Source organism: Lissotriton helveticus, chromosome 3_1 (assembly GCF_964261635.1).
Source record: "Lissotriton helveticus chromosome 3_1, aLisHel1.1, whole genome shotgun sequence".
In the NCBI taxonomy this organism is placed as follows: domain Eukaryota; kingdom Metazoa; phylum Chordata; class Amphibia; order Caudata; family Salamandridae; genus Lissotriton; species Lissotriton helveticus.
In genome coordinates, this window is record NC_136061.1 from 819,551,063 (window position 1) to 819,578,041 (window position 26,979).

General features: G+C 44.3%; 1 protein-coding gene across 1 annotated transcript in view; it reads left to right on the forward strand.

The window, feature by feature from the left end:
• Positions 1-4,052: 4,052 nt before the first annotated feature.
• LOC144824753 (receptor-interacting serine/threonine-protein kinase 4-like) overlaps positions 4,053-26,979 on the forward strand; it is a 278,300-nt gene continuing 255,373 nt past the window's right edge. The window contains exons 1-2 of the mRNA XM_078683766.1: positions 4,053-4,304; positions 7,471-7,615. Of these exons, the coding sequence (XP_078539892.1) occupies positions 4,123-4,304; positions 7,471-7,615 (327 nt within the window). The 5' untranslated portion in view covers positions 4,053-4,122. The remainder of the gene's footprint in view (positions 4,305-7,470; positions 7,616-26,979) is intronic.

Here is a 26,979-nt window from a genome sequence, read left to right on the forward strand (position 1 = left end):
TTGTCTGTACTGAGATGATGATCTGTATATTACTGGTTGTTCTACCCTAGCCACATGCAAAAGGTGTTGGTGATAAGATGTCAGGTAAGTTCAGGTGGAAGGTGTGTGATAACTCTACAGTCTCTGCTGGTACAAGATCTGATAACACTAGCTTTCCTCAAAGACATCATCTTGCAGGGCAGACTATTATCTCGCCTGCAGACTTATTCAATACTGATTCCCGGTAATCCCTCTTGCTTGTCTAGCTTCATTGCTCCTGAATTTGGTTCTTCAAATTTGGAAATTAGTTCGCTGCGCACCATCTGGATAAGAAACTACACCACAGTCCGTTCAATATAAATCAATTCAATGTGAGTGTTATCCAGACAAAAGTCCCGGAAGTTTTGTGTAAGTTTCCAATATCGTTGTGTTTTTCTGACAGTTATTTAATATCCATGGCTCTATTCATCAAGAGATAACCGAAGGAAAATTACATTTCCACCAGCGTAATTTCACATAATTGTGTGCATTTCGCGTTACATTCGTTATATGAATTGATTGTGCATACACCATTATATGCCACGTCGCATAATTGAAACTTCATTAGGGTAAAATTCCTATCATGGAAGCACGGGAAGGATGCGAGCACAGAAAATGCGAGTGGTTGTCACCAGTGCTTTTGCACTTTCTATAGCACAAAACGCATCCTTGTGCCAAAATGGAGGCGAGGCATATTTTACACTAAAAAGCAGTGTAAAATCAAATGCTTGGGCATGTAATGTAAATTTTGTGTAATTTTCGCAAAGGAAATTATGCACATTTTCCACAGGCCTAATCAACAGCTGATTGATCGATAACACTGAATTCACATTCTGTCATGATTGTCATGGTTAAGAGTACTCCCCTGTTTCATTTGGGCGCGTCCAAGGAATACAATCAATGTACCCTTTCGAAGGTCATTTCACTCACGCCGGTTTATGCAAAAGACTTCCCAGACTTGTCCACTGCTCGGAGGCAACAGGAGCGAGACTAAAAACCCAAGTGAGGTCCATCGACCGAGAGTTTTCGAAACAGTCAGGGCCATGGCTGAAAATAGTAAGAGCTGGCATTCTAATTTGGAAAGAGGAATGAGTGAAGGTTCCACCTGAAGTTACTGAAGTCTAACCGGCATACAACATTGCAATACACACTGACTGTGTCTAGGTATCCAATGGGCTATTACCTAATCTCGTTTATAAACATAAAGATTTCAGATGAGCGTTCTATCCTTACATGTAAATCAAACTATTGAACTGCTTTTGCAGTGAATTAGAATCTCAGAGAAGCTCTTTGCTTTGAATACAAACTTTAAAGTCTGCAACTCGAATCCCTGAAACACAGAGGGGCATATTTACTAGAAAATGTTAGAGCAAGGAGCAACACCAAATTTGGCAATGCCTCACTCTGACATTTTCAAAATGCAGGGATGTTCCCTGTTTACTATAAGATCACACACCCCTGTGTTTTCCCTAGCGGGTGCTAAAATTAGCTGACTAGCGCCAACGCAGGCACACTTTCATGATAGTGCAATGATTGTTTATGTGCAGGAAGGTGTTCCTTCCTGCACATAAACAATCAGTGGCTATTTGATACTTCTATGGATTTGATTACGATGTCGGTCGGAAAGGCTCCTAACCGCATTTGGTTGATCTGAATCCATGTAAGAAGCCTTGTTTCCGACCAACTTGGAAACATTTCCGAGTGACCGAGTACGATGGTGGGAAACCGTTGGGACTGTCCGACCCGGTTCCGAGTCGCGTCCGAACAGCCTTTGGAGACACGGAGTCGGTCAGAGCCGACTCGTACGTCTCTACGGAACACGTTTCAGACCAACCGATTACTATGTCAGATTCCGACAGCCTTTCCGATTCAGTCTGTCCGACACAAAAAGGCTGTTGCAGATTAACTTTGGGGGCCCGCTTCACCCGGATGCAAAAAGAACAATGATGAACAGAATGTAGAACAATGTCATACAGTTACCCCAGTACAGAGATCTGGCCCCTAATCCATTGTTTTTTTGCTCACCATGCATTTCAGTTTGGACCCAGCCATAAGCAAATCAGTCTTGACTCTGCACCCAATGGGAACAGTCCAGCCCGGACTGCCAGGCCAGGTCCTCCCTGGACTGGAAACAAGCATCCACAGACCGGTTTCAGGGTTTCACCTCTCATCAGCCTGGAAAGCTTGACTACCATGGCATGGAGAACATGGGACCCACGTCTGGGCATGCCCGTCCCACTCCGGGTGACAAATGCAAAAAGAACACTTGATGGACACAATGCATAACAATGTCATACATTCACCCCAGTACAGAGATCTGGGTAATCCATCATTTTTTTGCTCACCATGCCATTCCAGTTTGGACCCAGTCCTAGAACCAGGCTATCTGTGCCACTGGATCAAGCTATCCTGGCTGATGAGAGGTGAAATCCCGAAACTGTTCCTAGGATGCTTGTTTTCAGTCCAGGGAGGACCTTGCTTGGCCGTTCGGGGTGGACTGTTCCCATGATGCACAGGGTCAAGACTGATTTGCATATGGCCAGGTCTAAACTGGGGTGGCATGGTGAGCAAAAGAATGATGGATTTAACCCAGATCTCTTGACTGGGGGTAAATGTTTTGATTTGTTCAGCATTTCGTCCATCAATTGTGTGTCTTTTGCCCCTTCACCCAGAGCCCTCTGAATGGGCCCCGTGGGGGTACCCATGGGACCTCTCTTTCCACCCATTCACAGTGTGGCAGGCACCATGGGGTGCCCGCCACAGGGTGCAAGGTTTTCCGGGACAACCCAGAGATCTGGGTAATCCATAATTTTTTTGCTCACCATGCCATTCCAGTTTGGACCCGAGTCCTAGAACCAGGCTAACTGTGCCACTGGATCAAGCTATCCTGGCTGATGAGAGGTGAAATCCCGAAACTGTTCCTAGGATGCTTGTTTTCAGTCCAGGGAGGACCTGGCTTGGCAGTTCGGGTGGACTGTTCCCATGAGGCACAGGGTCAAGACTGATTTGCATATGACCAGGTCTAAACTGGGGTGGCATGGTGAGCAAAAGAATGATGGATTTAACCCAGATCTCTTGACTGGGGGTAAATGTTTTGATTTGTTCAGCATTTCGTCCATTAATTGTGTGTCTTTTGCCCCTTCACCCAGAGCCCTCTGAATGGGCCCCGCGGGGGTACCCATGGGACCTCTCTTTCCACCCATGTACAGTGTGGCAGGCACCATGGGGTGCCCGCCACAGGGTGCAAGGTTTTCCGGGACAACCCCTTTTTAGGTCTCGCTTAGGATGCGCTTGCGCTGTCTCGTTGAGACATGCAGTATATACTATAGCAGGGAAGCTTCATTTAAGCTCTGCCCACTCTCCGCCCATCTTTTGGATTGGCTTACATCCTACATGCTGCATTCTGAATGGTTTTCGGCTTCCTAGTCCCTCCCCCTGACGACCATGTCGTCATTTGTGTCCTTCCATGCTATCAGCCCCTTTACTGCACAGACTATTTTCTTGTCCCTGACTTCTTGCCCTCCCTTCCCCTCTCCTGGAGCATGAGGGCTCTGATCTGGTTCCGCTGCTGTCATGGCAGAGACAGCACCTGTTCTGCTTTGCGGGCCATCTCGCGGCCCGAGCAGGAAGCTGCTGAGGAACGAGTGCCTCTGTGGTGGGTGGGGCTCAGTGAGTGGAGCCGTGCAGCCTGTCCCTTGTCTACCTCGGCTAAGGCCATCCAACCCAGTTCAGGGGCTCTGTTCAAACAGGAGACTTTGCTCCCTGCTGCACCCGAACCTGCCTGAGACCAGAAGAGGTCTCCTTTCTTTGTTTAGCTTTTGGAGAAGATGGGCGGAGAGGGAGGCCTTCCTGACCCCAGTCACGGTTCTGCGCCAGATGTGTGTCGTCCCCAGGTGGCAGCGGCAGCTTGTGTGCAGCACAAGTTTTAAAACTGCTTCTAGTTCCATGCACGAGCAGTGTTGAGGGGAAAGCGACTGGTTAATGAACACACCCCAGTCACCTGGGAAGGGCAGGGCTCCAGGGAAGACAACAGAGGCAGGCACAGCGAGCAGGCAGGCGTCTGTCCGGGAGGCTGCCCAGCGACCAGGCACTGGAGCAGGGACCATGGCGGGAGAGGGCGCTTCCTCCTGGGAGATGGGGCTGCTCAAGACGCTCGAATGCGCAGAGTTCTCCAACTGGGAAAAGATCGGCTCGGGTGGCTTTGGGCAGGTGTATAAAATTTGGCATGTTCATTGGAAGACTGAACTGGTCATCAAGCGTCCGCCCAGCATTCATATGGACAAGAAGTAAGCATAGAGCCCCCACCATGGTTTATGGAAGGATGTTATCATGCGTCTTACCCCCGGCGCACTCTGGTTTTTTTAAAGAATGCTTGTATGTATGTGCATACCGCGCTGTCAGCTGGAGAAGCGCGCACGCCTGAGGTTATTAAGCGGCTGTGGTGTTTGTTGTGTTCCTGGCAAGCCTCAGGAACAGCTGGAAACCCCCATTGCTGGTTAAGTGTTGCTGCACACCTGAGCTGCCATTTCGTGCGATTTTGTGTACTTTAACTTCTTCCATGTCAACATTTTATCGATCTGCATTTAGTCACTGAATTGTTTGCTCAGTCCAAATATTCAATCAAGGAGTATGATTATTTTTATCCTGATTATTGCAATATGGGGAAAGTACCGCATGGTCACAAGAAAAACTGAGTTTGTATTTCTTTAATACATGCGCCCAGGAGATTGTCGCATTTAGCCCCCACTGTAAGAGCAACAAGGTTTTCTTTGAATTGTGTTGCTCTCAATCTGTGTGAGCATCGTGTAACGTGTTAGCAGTAGGCTTTGGAAGTGCGTATTTGTAACCCTGCTGTTTGAATGCCCCTCACCTCTGCAAACCGTAATGAAGCATCCCCACCCGAGTCTTATATATCATAGATATGCATGGGTCTTGTTCAATGGGGTGTTCCTAAAGGGGTGAGGACCACCTGTGGTGCAGGAGCTTGCGTCACACTGCCTTGTCATAGTTGTCATGCTACGTCAATATTTTTAATACCCATGTGCTGCGTTTGCACAGCGAAAGAATTATATCAGACATGCACGCAAGCAACGGAATTCAATGCTGACATCTTTCTGTGGGCTATCGTTCTGGGGTTCCTGAGATCGATAACATGCTCTCATAAAACTGGCTATAGTAGAATCTGTTATTGTGACACTTGGATAACCCAGTGAGCACAAACAAAGGCAAATTATCAATTTGCATAGACCTTACAGTTACTTTTTGTCATTGTTCTTTGGGGAAGGCTACTCATTAGAACTGCAGCAATAAAACTTTATTTAGGCGCTACATTGCGGCATCATGGTGTCACAAACACAGTCAATTAGCCCCCCTTCTGCATGTACCCTATACAGTTTTGTTACAGAGCCACCCCTAATATATATAGGGGCAGATTTACAAGCCCCTTGCACCACTTTTGCGTCACTTTTCCCATGTTGAAAGTGACGCACAAGAGGCTCAAGGTGCTTGTAAATCTGCCGCATAGTGCTCTTTTGCTTTTTGTCAAGGGTTGCGCTATAAACGTACTGCGCTCACTTACGATCCTGCAGCTCTGCATTGGAGCAGTGACATGCTTTCCTGCATGGGGTTCTTTGCTTTGCTATTCGCCACAATTAAATATAAAGCTAAGATTCGCCAAGTCCTGAAAACACCACAATTTACTAGGAAGTAATGAGCTTTATTTGGCAACAAATATTTGTATACCTATAACAATTTGCATCTCCCTAAAAAGCCACTGGTGTCAAAGCAGACGTTTTCTATATCGCCTCCGGAGACATTTGGGGGCATATTATCAAGGGGCTTTATCTCTGCTTTTTTGGCTTTAAAAGCCAAGAAAGCGGAGATAAAATTATCTCCCTATTATCAAGCTGTCGCTAACACCAGTTAGCGACAGCTAATAGGAGATAGTGACCATCTTGGGCCCCGCTTTGCATGTCAGTGATATTTATCACTAATGACATGCAAAGTGGGCGTGCCAAGATGTTAGCGACTGAAAACAGTCGCTAACATCGCTATCTCCTATTACCAACTTTTGGAGATATTCGCTTCTCCAAAAGCTAACACCTGCCCTGAGCAGTTCTTAGCCATGTTAACCAATGGGAGGTGGATAACATGGCTAAGAGCATTTGCTCGATAATGCATGAATATCGCGGACTTTTCAGCTATATTCATGCATTGCGGCCGTTTTTTATCGCATTTGCGATAAACCTTGCAAGGTTTATCTGCGATAAAAATCGCCGATGTGCGGCGATAATTTGTGTCTCTAAACAAGTTAGAGACAAAAATTATCTCTATTGGTTGGTAATATGCCCCTTGGTTTTTAGCCTCTGGATCACCGCCATGTTAGATTTGGAAATATGGGACTTGATAGCAGTATTTTTTTGTTGTTGTTGCAAAAACAGTTTTGTCACATCATTACCTGTATCTTTCCAGGCGAAGCCTGAATTGAATGCTGATGAGTAATCTGCACTCTGCACTCTCTGAAAGATTAATATAGTTTTGCTGTTGAAGGGCATTGTGGTCATATAATGGGCATCACATTTTACGCATTCTTTTTACTTTTCTACCTGGGGAAGCTCAAAAAACGTCTGGCGCAAAATGGTGAACAAGGATACCAGATATGCCCATGACAAACATTGGCTGCTGCAGCATCCATCGCTGAAACCAAACATGAGAGCAATACTACTGGAATGGCTCTTTGAGGTTTGTTTTGGGCTTCATTATACAGTACTAGCAGACCTGTTTTTCATCCCAATTGTAAAAGGGGTTCTTGTATACTTTATACATCTCACTAGCGCATAAAATCATGTGCTCTACAGAGACATTTAGTGGCACAAAAACAGTGTCAATTTAAAAGAGGAGTAAGAAAGGTGCTTGGAGAAACTTTCTTAATTGATACTGAAGAAGTAATACTCAAAAGTATTTAAAAACTGGTTTGGCCAGTTGTGTGATAAGGTAATGTTAGAGGAAGAGTGGAGCTGACATGGCATTCTAGAAATGGGCGCCAGGGTAGGAATACCCAAGCCTCTGAAGACCACACTTCCAAAATCCAATCGGGAATGGATGGGCAGCCATACTAGATGGAGAGGAGTAGAATATTTTAAAACCCAACATGCATGGCATCGTTAAATATAAATTCAAAATGAGCAAATCGAGCAGTAAGTAGACTAATTAAGAGTAGAACAAATCTAGAATGGATCAGACCAAGAAGAGGGATTTGGTGGTATCAAAAGCCAGAGGTTGGATTTACAATATTGTATAAATGATAACAGAAGTGGAAGCAGGAAGGTAATAAAAGGTTCAAAGTCAATTTAAAGATTGTGTGGTTGGCACACTATTTTGGGCAAGTTGTTTTGCATTGCCTGTGAAGATGTAATTATATTATAAGTTAATATATATTGTTTTCAATTTTAGGTGTGTGAAGGTTACATTCTTCACACGGACACATTCTACCTATCAAAATTTCTTTGATAGGTTCATGGTTACACAAAGTGATATCCACAAAGGCATGCTTCAGCTTATTGGGATCTTTGCTTTGTTCATTGCAGCCAAGCTTAAGGTAAGTCAAACAGTGTACATATTCTGGTATTGTCACTCTAAAACTTTGACCATTAGTATTCGATCGGGAACCTCTGTGGAAAGTTGCATATGCACCACAGTGCTTGCTGCAGGGGAAAGTTAAGCTATTTCTGAAATGGCGGTGCATTAGTAAGTGTTGATACTAAACCAACTTACCGAATGTCTTCACAGCACCCTAAAAAAGTCATTGCTACTTTAAACTGGGTTTTGTGAGTGCTTCTTCCAATGTTTTTTATCAAGATAAAGGGAATCGTGGGACATTAAGATCCAGTATACTTGGTCCAAATCTGACAACAGTGGTGCTTCCCTTTTCCTATTTTGAGCAAGGGGAAATACTGGGTGTACATAAGAAGAACCTCAGCTGGATTGCCCTGACCTGTTAGCCCATCAACCACTAGGTTGCCAGTTAATAGGGATGGTCACCCCACCCTATTTTGGATGGAATGTGATGTTCACCTAGGGGGATCATCTCTCATTTTCCCAACCCAGGACTGCTATGCAATGGATGGAAAGGCGAGTGAGTTAGGCCACAAAAGTCTTAATCAGCAACTGATTGGAGTAGGTGTGTATCCCAGGAGGCCCTCAATCCTAGTGAACATGGGATTGAGTAGTAGGGCCTTGGTAGGGTCCTCAGTTTACTGCAGTGAACAGAGCATTTTTCAACCATTTTTAGGGCAAGCCTGGGCAGCACACGCGCTGCTCTGTGAGGCATGCTGTATTGAGGTAGATACTTGAAGCTCTTCCCGCTCTCCGCCTATATTTTTCATTGGCTTGTCATTGTCCACTGTAAACTATGGCTCTTCATTGGTCAATAGGCTGAGTAGTCCCTCCTTAGTACTCCTGTGTCTTATTTATTGCTTTCTCCTGCTTGCTGTTGCAGGCAGGACACACTGTCTCCTAACGCTTTCTGTTTATTATAGCACAAGAGCCAAGTGCATTTGAAATGCAATAGGTCTCACTTTTGCAAGAGTTGGAGCTATTTGCATAGTAAATGACTGCCTTTTATTTATCTGTTTTAAAAACAACACATAAATAATAGCCATTATCATTTACAATGTCAATAGCTCAAGCTATCGTAAATGCAAGACCTATTGCATTGCAAATCCTTGTATATACTGTAGTATATACTTATATATTAGTATATACTTATGTGTATGTACTTTGTGGGCTCTGGAGATCAGCCCTAGGACTTGTCTGCTTCTGCTTAGGGACTTTTTTCCTGTTCAACTCCCTCTATTTGACCGTCTTAATAAAAAAGGACCAGTAGAGGTCAGTAAAATACCAGAATTGCTTTCTGTTGATGGACTTTCTTTTAAAAAATTTCTGGCAACAGCCTCTATTTAACTTTCTTGAGAGAAAACAACCAGCAGAGGTCAGTAAAATACCAGAATCACTTTAGCATTCTCTAGATTCCAGTCCATAGAAATTGTCTTCCATGAGCCCCTGTAGACAATAATCATTTTTTTCAAAACGTATATTTTCAGTGATATGACCACGAAGGCCCTTATTTTATATTAAAAACAGAGCTTTAGACAATGCCATTTCCCGCTGAAAGGCAATATTTTTCTCCATGTGTTCCCATACCTGGTGTGTCGCGCAGTTTGGTGCTTTCGTTCCACCATGGTAACCTTTTCAGCGCGACCGCGATTCCCCCTCCGGTGCTGGGCCCTAATAAAAACGGGCGTGGTCATGACGGAACGGTTCCGTCATGAGCACAGCTCAACCGTAGCTCATGACAGAACCGTTCCGTCATGAGCATCGAAGGGGTTAAAGAACAGTAGATATTTCAGCACCCAGATTAATGCGCTGCATAGATAAATACATATAAGTTCCCAAACATATTAAATACCAATCAATGAACATCAGTAATGAACTTTTAATGGATTGGTTTCTAATTACTGCATTGACTGAAAACTTGGCAGGTCAAATGATGGAACATTTACCTGTAACATGTGAATTTATATTCACAAATGGATTTATTACACAAATTCTACAAGATCTACCAAATGTATGAGAACAAATGATACAAATATTGTTGTAACATTGTTCAATGCAGTCTAGTGCTTGGGGAGAGCGGAGCCAGAAACAGGAACAGGAGGAGCCGGGACCGGCTAAGGGGCAGATTGAATAGGGACAGGGACAGAGTAGGAAGCAATGAATAAAGCTCCTTAAAACATAAAGAAGTGTTGATCTTTTCCTTGGTCAAGACACGACAACTGGCGACGAGGGTGGGATGAGCAGCCTGCTCTCCCAGAACCCTGGAACCAGAGTCCTGTCCCTGGGGCATCGTCTGAAGAACAGTCGCGGTCGCGACGTATGTTCCCCGAGGAAACTGCCGCCCAAAAGAAGAGGCCAGCAGCCAGTGTCCCAGCTCCTCGATACAGCAATCGCGTGGAGCCGTGCGAGAGGAGCGCAGTCGAGCGCTAAATGAAATCTTAAACCCAGCGCTGTTTCGCGCCCAAAAGTGAAAGGGAGCCCGGGAGCCGTGCGAGGCTAATGAAGAAACTGGGAGCCCACCCCAGACTTACGGAAGAGCCCTAATGGCTGAGACCGTCTGGAGAGGTGAGGAGAGCAGTGGGGAAGTTTAGAAACCCCATGCCGAGATTGCTGAAAGTCGGAGCTCAGCCCGATGCGTGAGGAACGGCATACATACAATTAAAAGAAATCGGGAGCTGACCCCGAGCCTACCTGAGAGTGCAAGTGGACCCGAAGCACAAGAGAGACTGAGGGAGAACTGCTGCCTGACAGGAAAGCTGCCGGTGAGTGCCGTGTGAGCCCCGTGAGCCTGGAAATTTAATGCAGCCCCAAACCTCGTGGTGTATGGGAGTTACAAGTGAGCGGCCATCTTGGAGTCAGGCAGCCTAGAGGGACATCCCTGTGCGATTCGGGAGCGGCCATTTTGAAGTCAGGCGCTCCAGTGACAAACAAGCATTGATGCACACGAACAGTTGGAAATAAACAAGCACATGTTAAAGCAAGCAAGGAACAGTAAACAAGCACAAGTTAATGCAAGCAACAAGTGGACAGACATGAGCACGAGTTAATGCAAAAGAGAAACAAGCACAAGCCCATGCAAGAGCCTGAACAAGTAAACAAGCACATGCAAAGAAAAAGGGTGAAGACACAAGCAACCACGAGTAAATGCAATTAGTGCAGAAGTGAAGACCCCGAAGAGGACAGAATTGCTGAAGACCGCGAAGAGGGCAGAAGTGCAGAAGACCCGGAAGAGGGCAGTCCTGCAGAAGACCCCAAAGAGGGCAGAAGTGCAGAAGACCCCGAAGAGGGCGAATTTGCAGAAGACAGTACCAGAAGCCAAGAAATCAAACGACCCAGAGGCACGAGGAGATGAATGTCAAAGAACCTGCATTAGTCTGGAACAAAACGCAAGAAGAAGATGTCCAGGTTGCCACATATCGTTGCGACAGCCCCACCGACTACCTGCAGTTAGCAGGCAACACCAAAGAAAGCGGGAATTCGCAGAGACACGAGTCGCGCAGGGTGCAACTGAATGGTGGCCAGTTGACCTCAGGAGATCCAAGCTTAACTCACTGAAGCATACCGAGACAGTCACGCCAGGGGCGGACAACATACAGTAGTCACCCGGGAGCTACTAATCTTACCGAAATCAAAGGAAACAACCAAACAAGGGCTACCGGCCGAGGAGGGTCAGCAACAGAAGACAGGAAGCAAAGTGAACAGTCCTGTGACATTGTCACACCAGCTCATTCCACCATCATGTCGGTGAGGAAAGAAACACATAGATCTAGCCCCTGCATTGGAGTACCACCACCAGTGACACAGACCGGCAACCAGAATTTGGGTCCCAAATGGAACCGGTGGTTGGAATCACTGGATGCATTTCTTGACATAACCGGAGAGCGAAGAGATAGCAAACGTCTACTACTACTTCTCCAACTGGTGGGTCACGATGTCCGACGCCTAATCAGAACCTTTTCAGCAAAGGACACAGAGACATATAGAAAACTCAAAAAGACGATACGTGCTCATTTCACCACAAAGGAAGATGTAGATCATGAACGCATCGTTTTCAATGCAGCACGGCGGGAACCAGGGGAATCATTGCCAAACTTCATAACGAGGTTCCAAAAGTTGGTATGATACTGTTAATTCAATACATTCACAAATGAGGAAGCGATTTGTCTCCGGGCAATTGAGAGCTGTTCAAAACCAGACGCACAGCGCACGATACTTCAAAGGCAATTCTCGTTAAAGGAAATCATCAGGAGGGCTGAAGCTGGAGAGCGAGCCAAAGTAAGAGAAGTGTCAAAGGAATTGCATTTCAATGCAAGAAAAGAAGACAAGCGAAATGAGACATCCCTCAAGTCAGAACATGAAACCAGAAAGAGGGAGAGACCAAGGGACATGAAATACTCTACAACCACGCGAAGACTAAAGACTGGGATGATCCAGAATTATGACAGCCCCATTTACACAACCTCAGGGAGTTACTCAACTAATACCTCAAGGAGTCATTCAACAAATGGTACTAACCATTCTGAGGGAGAGTCAAGTGGGACAGATCACACGGATGGAACCGATGACCGCCTGCTCAACGAGCATGAAAGAAAAACAAGCTACAGAACACCGGACCAGTCATGTCAACTCTGGGAGCCGGCACACAAACACTCCCGAGCAACCCGCGCTTCACCAATTGTCATAAACGGGTCAGAGGAAGGATGTAGCCGTGGAAAACACCACTCTCATGACACAGACACCAGGGCCCCCAACAAGCGAGAAGAAATGATAAACCGCAGAAGATGGGGTGATTCACTCAGACACCAGAAAGGGATAGACAAGCACACTCAGGACACCCGTGACAATGAGGGAACTGAGAGGAGACAAGTAACATCATACGAGTGGGGCAGCGACAAACAGCCTTGGGATCGAACAAAAGAAGTAAACACTTGGGTGTCAGGCAATCTTTCCACTGAAACAGTGCGGAAGACATATCGAGAGACATACCGCAAGAAATGTCCCAAAGACAGTTCTGACTCTCAGAGCAGTTCGTCACAGACTACCAGTTCAAGAAGTGTTTCAGTCAACACACACTTGAAAGAATGGTCCTCAAGGAAATCGGAAAGAGACTTCCCTGATTCAGAAGACATGTTAGTACGATCACTCGGGTCAACAGAATCAAGTTCACGACAACGCCCATGGCGTCGATCACCTGCCCAGACATTGGACTCAGAGAATGTTCTACCCGTCCAAAGCAACTTATCTCACGCTGATGGCTCGGAACATTTGATCACCCCGTCAAGCAGCTTGTCCTGTCCGTTGCAGTCCTGTCCGGACCTGAGGATGGTACCGTCACCCCTGACGGGGTCTGAGAGGTTGACTCCAAGGGTTTTCAGAAGAAAGACAATCAGATGGGACACTATACACTGGTGCGGGAAAAGACTGTCTTATCACTCCGCCAAGAAGATAAGGTGTGTTGGCAAAGAGGGATCCGCATCACGAAGGCAAGAGGGGACGAGAACGGAACGTGCTCATGCCCCAATGCTCAAAGAAGTCAACATTTATAAACGCGAGTGGAAGCAGATAGGACAAATAGAGCCCGCAAATGAGTCCCACAACCAAACCAGGGCACTCAGTTCAGATAATGTTTCATTGGGCGATACTTTATCTTCCAATACGCAGGGTCGTGAACACGAGAGCATTGATGCCCCTGACCAAATGGGTAAAAGAAGTGAAACCACAAGCGGATGCCTAGAAAAACAAGTGTCACAGTGGAGAACAGACTGCCACTACTTCGCCGAGATATCAGTAGTGACACAGCAAAAAGAAACCACGACAACTGTGGAATCTGAGAACAAGCAGTTCACGCACAATGTCTCACATTTTCAAGGATGCGCTTCTGTGGTCAAAGATGTTTGTGTTGGGACAACAGAAAGATCGAACAAAGACATGCCCATCACTGATTCGACCTTACTGCTGCTTGAAGACCGGACTGAATTTGAGCTCATGCATGGAGACACCTTCCTGTGGCCCAAACAGACTGTCTGCCGACTCATGGGGCTGAGTGAAAAATTACAAACTTGGTAGAAGTCAATTTCATTTTGTTAAGAAAGGGGGAGATGTAACATTGTTCAATGCAGTCTAGTGCTTGGGGAGGGCGGAGCCAGAAACAAGAACAGGAGGAGCCGGGACCGGCTAAGGGGCAGATAGAATAGGGACAGGGACAGAGTAGGAAGCAATGAATAAAGCTCCTTGAAACATAAAGAAGTGTCGGTCTTTTCCTTGGTCAAGACACGACAATTGTGACATAGAAAAACACAAAAAAATAAGATCTTTTTACAGGCATAAATGCTATAGAAAATGTTAACTTTTTAGGAATAACAAGAACAATGTGAGCACGGCGCACAGCTGTGGTTAAAATTGAAGGTTTGTTGAAAAGTGGGAGAAGGTTAATCAATTTAAGGTGCTCCTTACAGGTGACGTAACTGTTCAGATGCGTCCAATAGGATTCTGGGGTTGAGTGCGCTACAGGGGTGTAAGCGCATCCCTGTGGTGGGCACACTTGTGTGGACCTGTGTGTGACAACAACACAATGGTTCCGGAAAGAATGTAAAGTTCCAAACTTTAGGAAGTTTTCAAAGTTTTAATTCGAATTTTCATAAGAGTGTTTCATATTGTCTTCATATGAACATGTTGACAATGGTTGATATCATCATTACACAATAAAGAAGCTCCAGAAAGCTCCAATGCATTTCGGACTGATGTCCTTTCTCAAGGAGCACTGCAACAAAGGATATACGAAAAACACAATAAATGTTGCGTCTTGTAATCATAACCAATCAATAACGTAACTGCACATAGAAATGTGACTCCGTGAGAACAACCTCATGCACCCACTTTCAAGGATGGATATGGGTCGTGAAAGTAAAGTAATTCGAACGTGAAACAGGAAACCTGAATGGTGAATAGCATGCGGGTGATAGTAGTTATTCAGGCGTTTACCGGCAAAGGTGACAGTGCGAGCTAACTGGCGTGGTTCCCGACGTGGGACAAGTACCATTCAAAGTCGGTAAGTCAAGTGAAGTCTAGCGCGGCTACCAAGAGCGTGCACAATGGGAACAGAGTTTAAACAGTGAAATTTACGCGGGCGCGACTTACTTCGCAAAGCGTGGGTTAGAACGCATAGAGCTCCAGTTCAGGTGATGACGACCTTCGTGGAGTGTGTGCGGAGTTATGACAAACTAATACCAAAGTAGTGGAAAGAGAAAAGGGATTAAGGTGAAGGGAGTGCAAAACGTGGCCATCTTAGAGTGGTGTGTAGTGCTGAACAGGTCAAGTGAGCTAGAGAAATATAAACGTGCAGTTTATGAAAAGCATATAACAAAACAGGATTAGGTACATCAAAAGATGCCCAAAAGGGCATTCATAAATAGCAGCTTAGTTCAGTGCGGTCATTAAGACCAAACGGTTTTTGAGATTGCAATCTGTACATCCATGATGTTTCGCGTTGTAGGAGGGTTTTGTTGTTATCTCTCCCTTCAATCTTGGGGACAATTTCCAACACCAGATATTTAAGTTGTGCCACATTATGATTGGCTTCGTTAAAGTGGATGGCGATGTTGGATTTGATGTTTTTCGTTCGGATATTGGACTTATGTTCATTGAGTCTGGTTTTTATTTTCCGACTGGTTTTTCCCACGTAGGTTTTGCCCATGTGGCAGACTCAATGAACATAAGTGTTCCCAAGATTGAAGGGAGAGATAACAACAAAACCCTCCTACAACGCGAAACATCATGGATGTACAGATTGCAATCTCAAAAACCGTTTGGTCTTAATGACCGCACTGAACTAAGCTGCTATTTATGAATGCCCTTTTGTTATATGCTTTTCATAAACTGCACGTTTATATTTCTCTAGCTCACTTGACCTGTTCAGCACTACACACCACTCTAAGATGGCCACGTTTTGCACTCCCTTCACCTTAATCCCTTTTCTCTTTCCACTACTTTGGTATTAGTTTGTCATAACTCCGCACACACTCCACGAAGGTCGTCATCACCTGAACTGGAGCTCTATGCGTTCTAACCCACGCTTTGCGAAGTAAGTCGCGCCCGCGTAAATTTCACTGTTTAAACTCTGTTCCCATTGTGCACGCTCTTGGTAGCCGCGCTAGACTTCACTTGACTTACCGACTTTGAATGGTACTTGTCCCACGTCGGGAACCACGCCAGTTGGCTCGCACTGTCACCTTTGCCGGTAAACGCCTGAATAACTACTATCCCCCGCATGCTATTCACCATTCAGGTTTCCTGTTTCACGTTCGAATTACTTTACTTTCACGACCCATATCCATCCTTGAAAGTGGGTGCATGAGGTTGTTCTCACGGAGTCACATTTCTATGTGCAGTTACGTTATTGATTGGTTATGATTACAAGACGCAACATTTATTGTGTTTTTCGTATATCCTTTGTTGCAGTGCTCCTTGAGAAAGGACATCAGTCCGAAATGCATTGGAGCTTTCTGGAGCTTCTTTAATGTGTAATGATGATATCAACCATTGTCAACATGTTCATATGAAGACAATATGAAACACTCTTATGAAAATTCGAATTAAAACTTTGAAAACTTCCTAAAGTTTGGAACTTTACATTCTTTCCGGAACCATTGTGTTGTTGTCACACACAGGTCCACACAAGTGTGCCCACCACAGGGATGCGCTTACACCCCTGTAGCGCACTCAACCCCAGAACTTTTTAGGAATGTCATAACCTGTATATAACACTATACGTGTACAGCATTTGTTTACACACTTTAAATGTTACAATGCCAAAACACAAGTGTTCAATAATTTCTTTTGTATTACATTGTTTTAAATGTTACTAAAAAATGTTTTACAATATTTGCTCAAACCCTTCCTTGCTCTTTCTCTTACTTGGTCTCCCACACACCCATAATCCTATCATCCCCATACTTATAAACTGCATACCTATTTCATTCACTTACATGTTTAAAAACCTGTATGCTCAACCTTGATCCTAAAAAAGCCCTTATTCTTCCAATTATATAGAAGTATTATATTACATAATACTGTTATTACAGTAAAAACAAAAAATATATATATTTTGTGAATGTAAAAATACAATAATAACGTTTGCTGTGTTAATAATTTTTTCCCCAAAAAATCTAAAACATCAGCTGTGTTCTATTACACACTACTTTTGCATCTCATAAATCACATTATATTAATGATTTATAATACGAACTACACCACTAATCTCATGAATATGGCGAGACCGATTGTTGCTTGTTTCAATGGGAGCCTGTGTCATTGAAGTCAATGTGAGTCTGACTGAACAGTGTTCGGACACACCGTAATCGGTCGGTCGGAATCTCCGCACCTTAGTCAGTCAGAAAGCATTCTGAAACCGAGTCAGTCGGAATGCTTTCTGACCGACATTATAATCAGCCCCAATGTGTGCTGCATTCTGCAGCATACATGGAAGTAATAAATTGACATTACTAAATGATTATTTATGTGCAGGAAGGGACAGCTTCCGGCACATAAACAATCATTAATGGCTTTTTGCTTTTTCTATATGTGCTGCAGAACATAGAACAAGCAAAAATGAGGAGAAATAAGAGCATTTCTCCTTGTGCGCCATTCTAAAGCCTGCTCCTGCATGGCATTAGTTGTTGGCGCTGCCAAAGAGTTACACCTCCTTGTAAATCTGGGGCAGTGTTAATGGGTGTTGCATTGGAAAGCTCACAACAGCACCCATTGCATGCCCCTTTGCCACAGAGGCCTGCGGTGGAAAGGGGCGTATTTACAAGGTGACATTAAGCCACACTAAGTGGATTACCGCCACTCTGTAAATATTGAAAATAGTGATACGCCCCTGGAGCATAAAAAAAGTGATGCTCCTGTGGCAATAGGGGTTGTAAATATTCCCCAGTGTGCCGAACTGTGTGAATATTGAATGATTTACAATTGAAGGAGTTTTTGCAGCATTACTTCTATTATTTGAAATAAGAGCGAAAAAAGTATCTAGTCCCCAAATACCTTGTACTGGAGTTTTATTCCTTATTGGAGCGTTGTGTGCATGGTCAGAATTATTCTCTAAATTGCAGGATTTATTATTCTCACCTTTTCTTTTCCAATATTTTCCCCACTGCACCTCTCCTAAACCCTTCTCCTCACCTGGCCCCTCCAACACCCTGTTTATCCTTCCAGGAAAAATATCATTGATTTGGTGCTGCATGGAGGTGTGACCATTTTGAGCATCAAACACTCCTCAGGATGGACTGAACTATAATAGATTCTGAAAGTTCACAATCAGCGTCTAGAGGGTTTCTTGTATTTTGAGTAAGGGTGCAACATTTCAGCAACATAACACAAAATTACAAGCAATTACACAAAGTTCAAATTTGTAATTGTTCACTATATTTTAGAGCAAATGGGTCCTCCTGTCCGTTTTGATGCAAGAATACATTTTATGCCAAAATGCGCAAAAACAAAAGCACTGCAAACAACAGATGCTCACATTCTGTTGCTCCCAAGCATTTGCTGTTCTTTTTTTACCACAAATTGTACATTTTGGTGTAATTCTCTACAGCGAATGGCGATGAAGAACAGAAATCCGAACTTGGGTTCCCTTGTTGGATCACGTGAGCGGAGTAAGGCAGAGCAGCTGATCACAGCAGAGCAGAGCAATGGGAGGTAGCTACGGCGGAGCGAAGTGGCGAAATATGGGATGGAGTGAGTGAGGCTCCGTGAGGCACTGTGCGGGCGGCCGGCAACCAGCAACCCACAGCCCACAGACCTGCAGAGGGCTGTAGCGGCGGTAAGTGGCAGCGTAAGGCTGTGTATGCGAGCACCCTGCCACCATCACCGCCACCATCACTGCGAGGGCCGGTAGCCAGTAACCATCTCGTCACCATCACCGCCACCATCACTGCGGGGGCCGGTAGCCAGTAACCAGCCCCGGCAACCAGCAGTAATCCGCAGACAAAGGTGGGCAGCAGCGTGCTGGGAAGCTGCGGTGCAAAGGAAAGGCAGTCCGCCTCAGTGAATGTTCTCCAGGCAAGGCAAAAACAGCACAACAGGGGCAAGGAGCGGGAGCACGGAGTGAAGCGGGCGTGGCCGCCATTAGGTGCGGAGTGTGAGCCCGATGAGCCCGTGGAGGCAGCCCAACTAGGGGGCCTATTAGGATGGCGGACGGACCTGCGTCTGTCAGCCATCCCGAGGTGGAGGGACCGTCCACAGGGGCAGCGGCGGTCCCTCCGGTGCAATTAGGATGTGACCGCCACCCTGGCGGTCACATCCCATATTTTTAACCTTGCGGCGGGTGCTGCAAGGTTAAAATGCATGTTTTACATTTACATGCACAAAGCGGCAGACACCGCACGGTGTCTGCTGCTTTGTGCATGTAAATGCTGGGGGTACCATAGGTACCCCCCATGTGCACCCCCCACCCTCCGACACCCTGGGGGCCCGCAACGGGCCCCCAAACACCAAAGACCACATGCTTTTCCACGGCTCCAATGCTGAGCAACTTGTGTGCAAAAATAAAAGACTCAGCATGGAACTCCACCGACCTCAAGCCAAAGGGAGCTCCCTCTATTGAGGATTGACCCTGAACAAGGGCACATGGTGCAGAAAGTTCGGCTCATAGGCCTCTCATCCTAAAACCATCAATAAGAGGCAAAGCCAAAAATTACGGAAGCAATAAGACTCAGGTACCAGCAACCGAACCCGCCCGGAGGCCCGTGTTAGAGTCGGCTGACCAAGGAACAATATGAAACAACAACCTGAATGCAAAACAACAACGTGCCCAAAGGAGGAAGGGCCAGAATCAAAAGTCCATTTCTAAAAAGGAAGATTTTGCCCGCCTCTTTAGATTGACACCGGCCAAAATGTCTGATCTCCCAAATCAACCGCCTCCAGTGGAAATGGGCGCATGTCACACAACTCCCATGTCTGTCAAAAAGGGGGCAGCCCCCAAATCCAACCAACAATCCACTACCATAGGTTCTCCATGGCAACTAACGCAGGTTGAAGACAAAGAAAAACACCCCCCCAAAACATAGTAACCCAGGAAGGGAGGAAGGTGCACATCAACAATTGCCATGTAGCATGAAGTCTGAAGCAATGAAATCACATTGATGCCCTCCCACTCCAATAACAGCATTGCCAGCCGACAAAGGTGCTAAGTTTCCCCAGACTGTCTGGGCCATTTCTACCAGCCAGCCCAAATACCAATAAGAAAGGGACCTCCAAGCCCATCCAACTCAGTTTTTACTACCACAGAGGTTGAGCGATCAGTAAACTTTATTGCATCAAAACATGGTTGTTCAAGCACTAAGGCTGCTCCTAAGGAAGACATGGAGCACCTGCACTGCACTGGGCTAGCCGCAAATAAAACTCACAGCGACCAGAGCAGGGCTGAAGGATCATCAACATTAGTCAAACCAGGAACCGATAACTACCAGCCCATTAACAGTCATCAATTAGCCAACCGAGCAGATAATCCTAACAAGATCGGGAAAATCCTGGAGTATACACCAGTATATAGATCAAGAGGGGCACACGACAAACTAAATTGAGGGAACATTCTCTGCCTACTGTCGCATATACAATCATTAACTGATGTAACCTCTACAAACATGGACTCAGTAGAGTTTGTCAAAAATGGTGACCCTCAGGGGGGTGAGGTCACACTGAGCACTTGGAGACAGGCAAGTATTGCACAGAAAATAATGCTTGAAAGTCCGATCTTCAAAAGCTGGGGCATAGAGATAAAACCCATCAGTACACCTAGCTATCCTGCTCCGCTAGTACAGCAGCACGCAGATAGAACATCAACAGCCCGGAAAAACACCCCAAGGTCTGTACTGAGAGGGGCAAGAGGGCGCTCGCTGCCCACTAAGAGGCAGTCACGGGAAACACTGACAAATTTTACAGAACCTACACAGCAAGGAACTTGCCATGATGATCTAAGATGGCCCACAAGGACAATTATCAATCAAACAAGAAATAATTGACAAAACAGCAGGCAACATTCACCAGCAGTTGAAACCAACCTGCTGCGGATATGTTCATGGAACTTCAACGGGCTGTCCAGCAAGATGACAGACCAGGATTTTATCAACTATCAAAGGTCATTCCTTTTTTTTTTATTAGCAACACAGGAAACAAAAGTATACAAACAAAGCAAAGCAAGCAACATGAGGAGGGAGACATATACAGAATTGACATTAAATCATATGACAAGTTCTAATTAAATCCAAGCAAAATAGATATGTGTATAACGTTGCTGGTATATAACATAAATCAACAATTATCGAAATAGTAAATAATTTTCATCTAAAGTAAGAAAGACTCCCCGGTCCTTATCAAATTTAGCTAGAGATTTAGTACCCCTGATCCTAGCCAGCGCCAGTTCCATACTATGAATTTGGTTAAGCAGTGACCACCATTCCATTATATGTGGGGAGTTAGGAGAGATCCAGGCACGCGCTATTGAAAGTTTGGCGCATGATACCATAATGGTGATTAGGGATCTTTGTGGGGTGCTCCTACCATTAGTATCTAACAGAACTAGCGCTGAATCTAAAAAGAATAAGCCTCCTAGCTTGAATGTCATTATGTTCTCGAGAGATGTCCAAAATTCTGATATCTTGGGACAGGTGTACAGCATATGCACCAGATCTGCTGCAGCTAACGCGCACTTAGGGCATTTAGTTTGTTCACTGTATATGCTATTCGAAGCCCATTTAGATATTCTTTCTGGAGTGTTGTAGAGCATACACGTAGTTTTATATTGTAGCAATCTTAAGCTTGACGAAGAAACCACATTATTAATATTACGTAAGGAAGAATTGATCACAGCCGGAGTAATATTACTCCCTAGCATCCTACTCCACTTCTCTGCTAGAGTACTGTAGTCCGTGTTTCTGTAAGTATTGAAACACTTATAGCAGCCACTAATTAATGACTTATTTTCCTGAGAGTAGAGGCTATCCCATATGCTAGAGTCAAAAATATTCTGTAGTTTCATTTTAAAAATACAAAAATCATATATCTGCATATACTTAAACCTCGTAGAGTCAGGGATATTATAAAGTGTCCTAAGCGTTTCAAAGCTCAGGAGCCCTTGTGCGCCATACAGATCCCAAAGACTATTTATTTCATGCGCCAACCATATATTAGTTAATCCATCGCTAAATATTCCCAGTAAGCCAGGGTTTCCCCACAAAACCAATTTAGGATGAAAAAAGGTCACCTTGCAGAAGGCCTGAATATTACGCCAGATTTTGACTAAATCTCTAGCTGTCTTAAAACGCACCCTTTTGTAGTAATTGGGATCATTAATCCTCCACCAAAACATTTCCACGTTCAAATTAAACATAAATGTAGGAAAGTAAGGTCGATTATCTACACCCTCAGAATTAATTAAATGTCGTAAGCGTCCTACAAATGTTGTCCAAAAGTATAACTTAAAGTCCGGGAAGTTCAGCCCTCCTGCATCAGAAGCCCCTTTTAAAAGAGTTATAGATCTACAAACTTTGCGATACCCCCAAGTAAAACTACTGAAGACCCCATCCAATTTTTTAAAATAAGAATTACATTATGCCAAAGGGATAGAACGGAAAAGATAGAGAAATTTGGGTAAGATTATCATACGGAACAGATTAATTCTACCAATAATATTTAAGGGAAGTTTATGCCACTTTTTTAACAGAATTATGGTGTTTTTGACTAAATCATCATAGTTTAATTTAATTAAATCCTTGATATTTGCGGATAGCTTGACCCCTAGATATGTTGCCGTCTGACATAATCCAGTAGTTGGGGCCCCTGGTTTATAATTAGCAATTATTTGCGTTTTATTTCAATTCAATTTATATCCAGAGATATCCCCGAATCTACTGGCTTCTACTGTGATTCCCTGCATCGCCTTTACAATATCAGTTGAATAAATGGCGATGTCATCAGCATAAGCTGTGAGCTTCAGTAAATGAGGGCCAAACTTAAAAGGAGTAATAACAGGTTGTAATTGTAATGAATAAAGAAATGGTTCTATTGAAAATGCAAATAAAAGAGGTGACAGGCGACACCCCTTACGGGTTCCCCGGGCAATAGTAAAAGAGGCTGATAATAGACCAGCATAACTAATTTTGGCCAAGGGATTGTCATATAGTGACTGTATCCAATTCAAAAATTTACCCCTGAAGCCAAGGCCAGTCATGACTAGCCACACGTAATCCCACAGTGGAGTGGATTCCTTTTCAGCTATGTCAAAGGCTGTTACAGCCATGTTAATGTGTGCTGTGGTATCCCTACCCATTACAAACCCATGTTGATTTGGGCTAACTATTTTCGGTATAATAGGTGCTAAACGGATGGCTAACCCTTTTGCAAATATTTTAGCATCCGCATTAATTAACAAGATGGGGCGGTAGGAACCGCACTCATCTGGTGGTTTCCCCTTTTTTAAGAAAAAAAACAATTTTACCTTATTCCAAGACCTCGGGGCTTCCCTACTTTCCCCGATAAAGTTAATGACTTGATAAAGGAGGGGTATGAGCTCCTCAACACATAACTTGTATATTTCTAGTGGAATCGTATCTTCTCCCGATGCTTTACCAGATGGCAAAAGAGAAATCGCATTTCTAATATCAAGTAGACTAATAGAATTGGATAGTTGTTCCAGCTCCAGAGAGTCAGGCTTTTCTAGAGAGTAGTCCAGATAGTGTTGGATAGCCGCCACTGTTCTTATAGAATGTAGAAAAATGTTCTAAAATTTGGGATGGTTGGTCACTTATAGTATTATTAGGACCCCTTAGATTTTTAATCAAAGTATTAGCTCGCACGTCAGCTATTTTGTAAGCTAATAACTTTCCAACTTTGTCTCCGATCTCATAATGTGTCACTTGGAATTTATGTAATTTTATGCTGCTCTTATCCCAGAAAATAGTTTTTAGGGCAGACTTCAGCCGTCCTAGGTGTAATTCCAATTCTGTTATATTCGTCGCATGTCCGTGAAGAGCCTCCGCCAGTAGAAATTCGACAGAGAGTATATCTTTGACCAAAGCTTTATCCTTTTTACGGCGCTCGAAATTTTGATGATAAAGAAATTGTAACCCTGAATACTTGCTTTGCAGGAGTCCCATACCATAAGGCATGTCGTAGAGTTAAGATTAAGCTTAATAAAGTCTATAATATGTAACTTAAGTTGTGAAATGAATAAGGTATTGATGAATAAATGCCTGGGAAAAGAAAATGTACGAGGTATTGTGTGATTCTTTTCAGTGTCAATAGTTAATAAAATAGGATTATGATCAGAGTTATTTCTAGGGCAAAGTTCGATAGTACTAGTGCTCATTACTCTGGCAGACGCCCAAACCATCTCAATACGAGAACAAAGCATATGAGGGGCAGAATAATATGTGTAACCAGGCGTAGTTGGAAAAACGCATCGCCAAACATCTTTAATGTTGTGAATACGCCCTATCTCTAAAATAGCTGCCCGGGTTTTCCGCATTCGATGAAGGGCATTGCCCCTCGTAGTGTTAATCTTATAGTCCATTATGCAGTTGAAATCACCCATTATAAATAATTCGCCTACCCACTCCAGCAGTTCTACATTCAACTGATCAAAAATAAATCAAAGGTCATTCCATATCATTGCATTGCAGGAGACTTGGCTGATCGATCCACCACACTTTCAAGGATATTTACGTTTCTTTGCACGTTTCTTTGCACCAGCTGTAAAAGGGGCAAGATACGAACACTTGCAGGGAGGCCTCGCAATCTCTGTGAACAACACATGTACAACTTCAGCTCACTCCAGTTGGCTTGACAACATGGGAAACCATCGCAATAAAAATATCTACTTCAATTGGGACACCAGGGAACTAGCACAAGGACATTGTAACAATAAATACTTACATACATCCGAATCGAAAAATCAGTGCTGCAAAACATTTGACCAGTTTTGTAGAGCTATGCATGAGTGAGGTCAATACACCAAACATGATACTCACAGGGGATTTTACCTTACTTATAATTGGCTCATCGACTGCGGAGGAAGAAACTATACATAATCGTTTATGGAACATCCCGCCCCAGGGTAAGAGTTCATCAGAACTGTCCACAAAAACTAGCCATCGCCTCATAGAGGAACTAGAACACCTTAATTTCAGAGCAGCGAACGGCAGAAGTATAGGTGATATCCCACCGGCATTCACTCACTACTCATCAACCAAAAATTAAACGCTGGACTATACCTTTCTGTCCCTAACCCTGTTCAACAACATTTTCACATTCAGCATGGGCGACAAAGCTGACAGTGACCACCGGCCCCATGAGCTCACACTTTGCACAAACATGCCAAAGCTTTCGAAATGGAACAGCCAACCAGGAACGACTGCTACAATCAATTACTGGAAAATAAAATTTGGGCAAAATCCTTCGCCGTCCCAATTAAATCAAGAGCACAGCAGAGCTATAGTGGTACAACCAACTTCACTAAGGTGCAAAATAATATGAGAAGATCTATAAAAAATGAAATCAACCGCACACTGCAGCATCTGCGTCGGAAACCAACCAATACCATAAGCCTAGCAGCACTACGACAGCAGAAAACTCAGCTGAAGCAAGTATTATGGGCGGCCAGGAGAGACTCTGAGGATTCTTTATGGGTGAAATTGCATGCCTATACTAAGCAGAATGACAGTGCATGGTTTTGGGAGACAATCTAACATATCTGAGGAGGACTGGGCAACCTATCTAGGAAATCATTTCTATCAAGAAGAAATCTCGTTGTACACAGGAACTAGGACAGAGATAATTTTGAGGACTACCACTATCGTGTACCGACCCAGCGAGGAAAATACAACAGCACCGGAAGGGGACGAAGAAAAATTTCTGGGAGTTACACTCCCAAGCGACCACCTCAAAGCAATTAAACGCCATATAAAGAAGGGAAAAGAGAAGGGGTACCGGGCCCTAATGGAATACCGCCTGTGCTCTATAAACAAGACGCAGATTATTGGGCAAAAGCACTCAGCCCTCTCTTCACTGAAATAAGGCAGACAGGCCTATTTCCTCTGTCTTGGCGGGCTTCGATAATCTCGCTAATTTTTAAATCAGGAGACAAGACTCTGCCAAAAAATTACTGCTTAGTTGCTCTTCTGGACAAAAAGGCAAAATTTCTGGCGGGTACACTTCTGGATGAATTCCAACAATGGGCAGAAGACAACTCGATATTCCCTCTGAATCAGAATAGTTTCTCCAAATCCATTGGAACAGTAACAAATATAACAACTATGGCTTTGCTCATTGACAAGGCTGAGAATACAAAAAAGCCATTATATCAGTGCTTCATTGACTACAGGACTGCCTTTGATCATGTAAACCTCAATAGACTCTGAACAAAACTGGCCAGCTGGGGCATACCCCAGGCATTGCTCAATCTGCTAATCAATCTGCACACCGAGACCTGGATTCAAGTAAAACGGTCAACCCTATCAAGACGGATACCAACACAGAAAGGTGTCAAGCAAGTCTAGCAACTCACACTCTCCAAGGTTAGGGAACCTAGCACTACCATATCTACTTTATGCAGATGACTTAGTTTTAATTAGTCAAACAAAGGTGGGTTTACAACATCTTCTTAATACCATATTCAAATACTCCGAGGCAAACAACGTGAACAGCAACTTGGAAAAAAACAAAACCATGACAATCAAAAAGAACTCTAAACAAACATATGTCTGGTTCTGGGGTCACACCCGCATAGACTCAGCACCAGAATACAAATATTTAGGAGTGATCATCGATAAAGGCGGGCATTTCACAGCCAAAGGGACTCAATCAAGAGGAAGGGCACAGCCCTGGCAGTCTTGATAAGAAATCTTAACTCTAAGCTGAGCGGGCCCTCACTTGCCCCACTAGCTGAAGTAATAGGGCAAAACTCCTACCCACAATAGCTTATGGGACTGAGGCACAGAGAGACAGGGACTCCAAGCTCCTAGATGGCATGGTTGCAAAAGCGTACAGAATAATCTTTGGCTCACCAAAAAGAGTCTCTCCAGCACAGATCAGGCTCGAGTTTGGTGTCCAGAAACAGACCCTTGCAAGACAAGCCGAGATAGACATCTTTTGGGATAAAGTATGAAAATCAAAACCAGGAACTCTAAATTGGTGCTTGTGGTTAGAACTACAACATAAAGTGTCATCACTCGCTGCAAAATATCTACAAGCAAGTCTGACCACCATGGGGCTTATCGAGCTCTGGGAAACACCTACCGGTCACTGTATTTTCAATAAAATAGTAACGAAAACAGTAAAGCGCCTATCCTG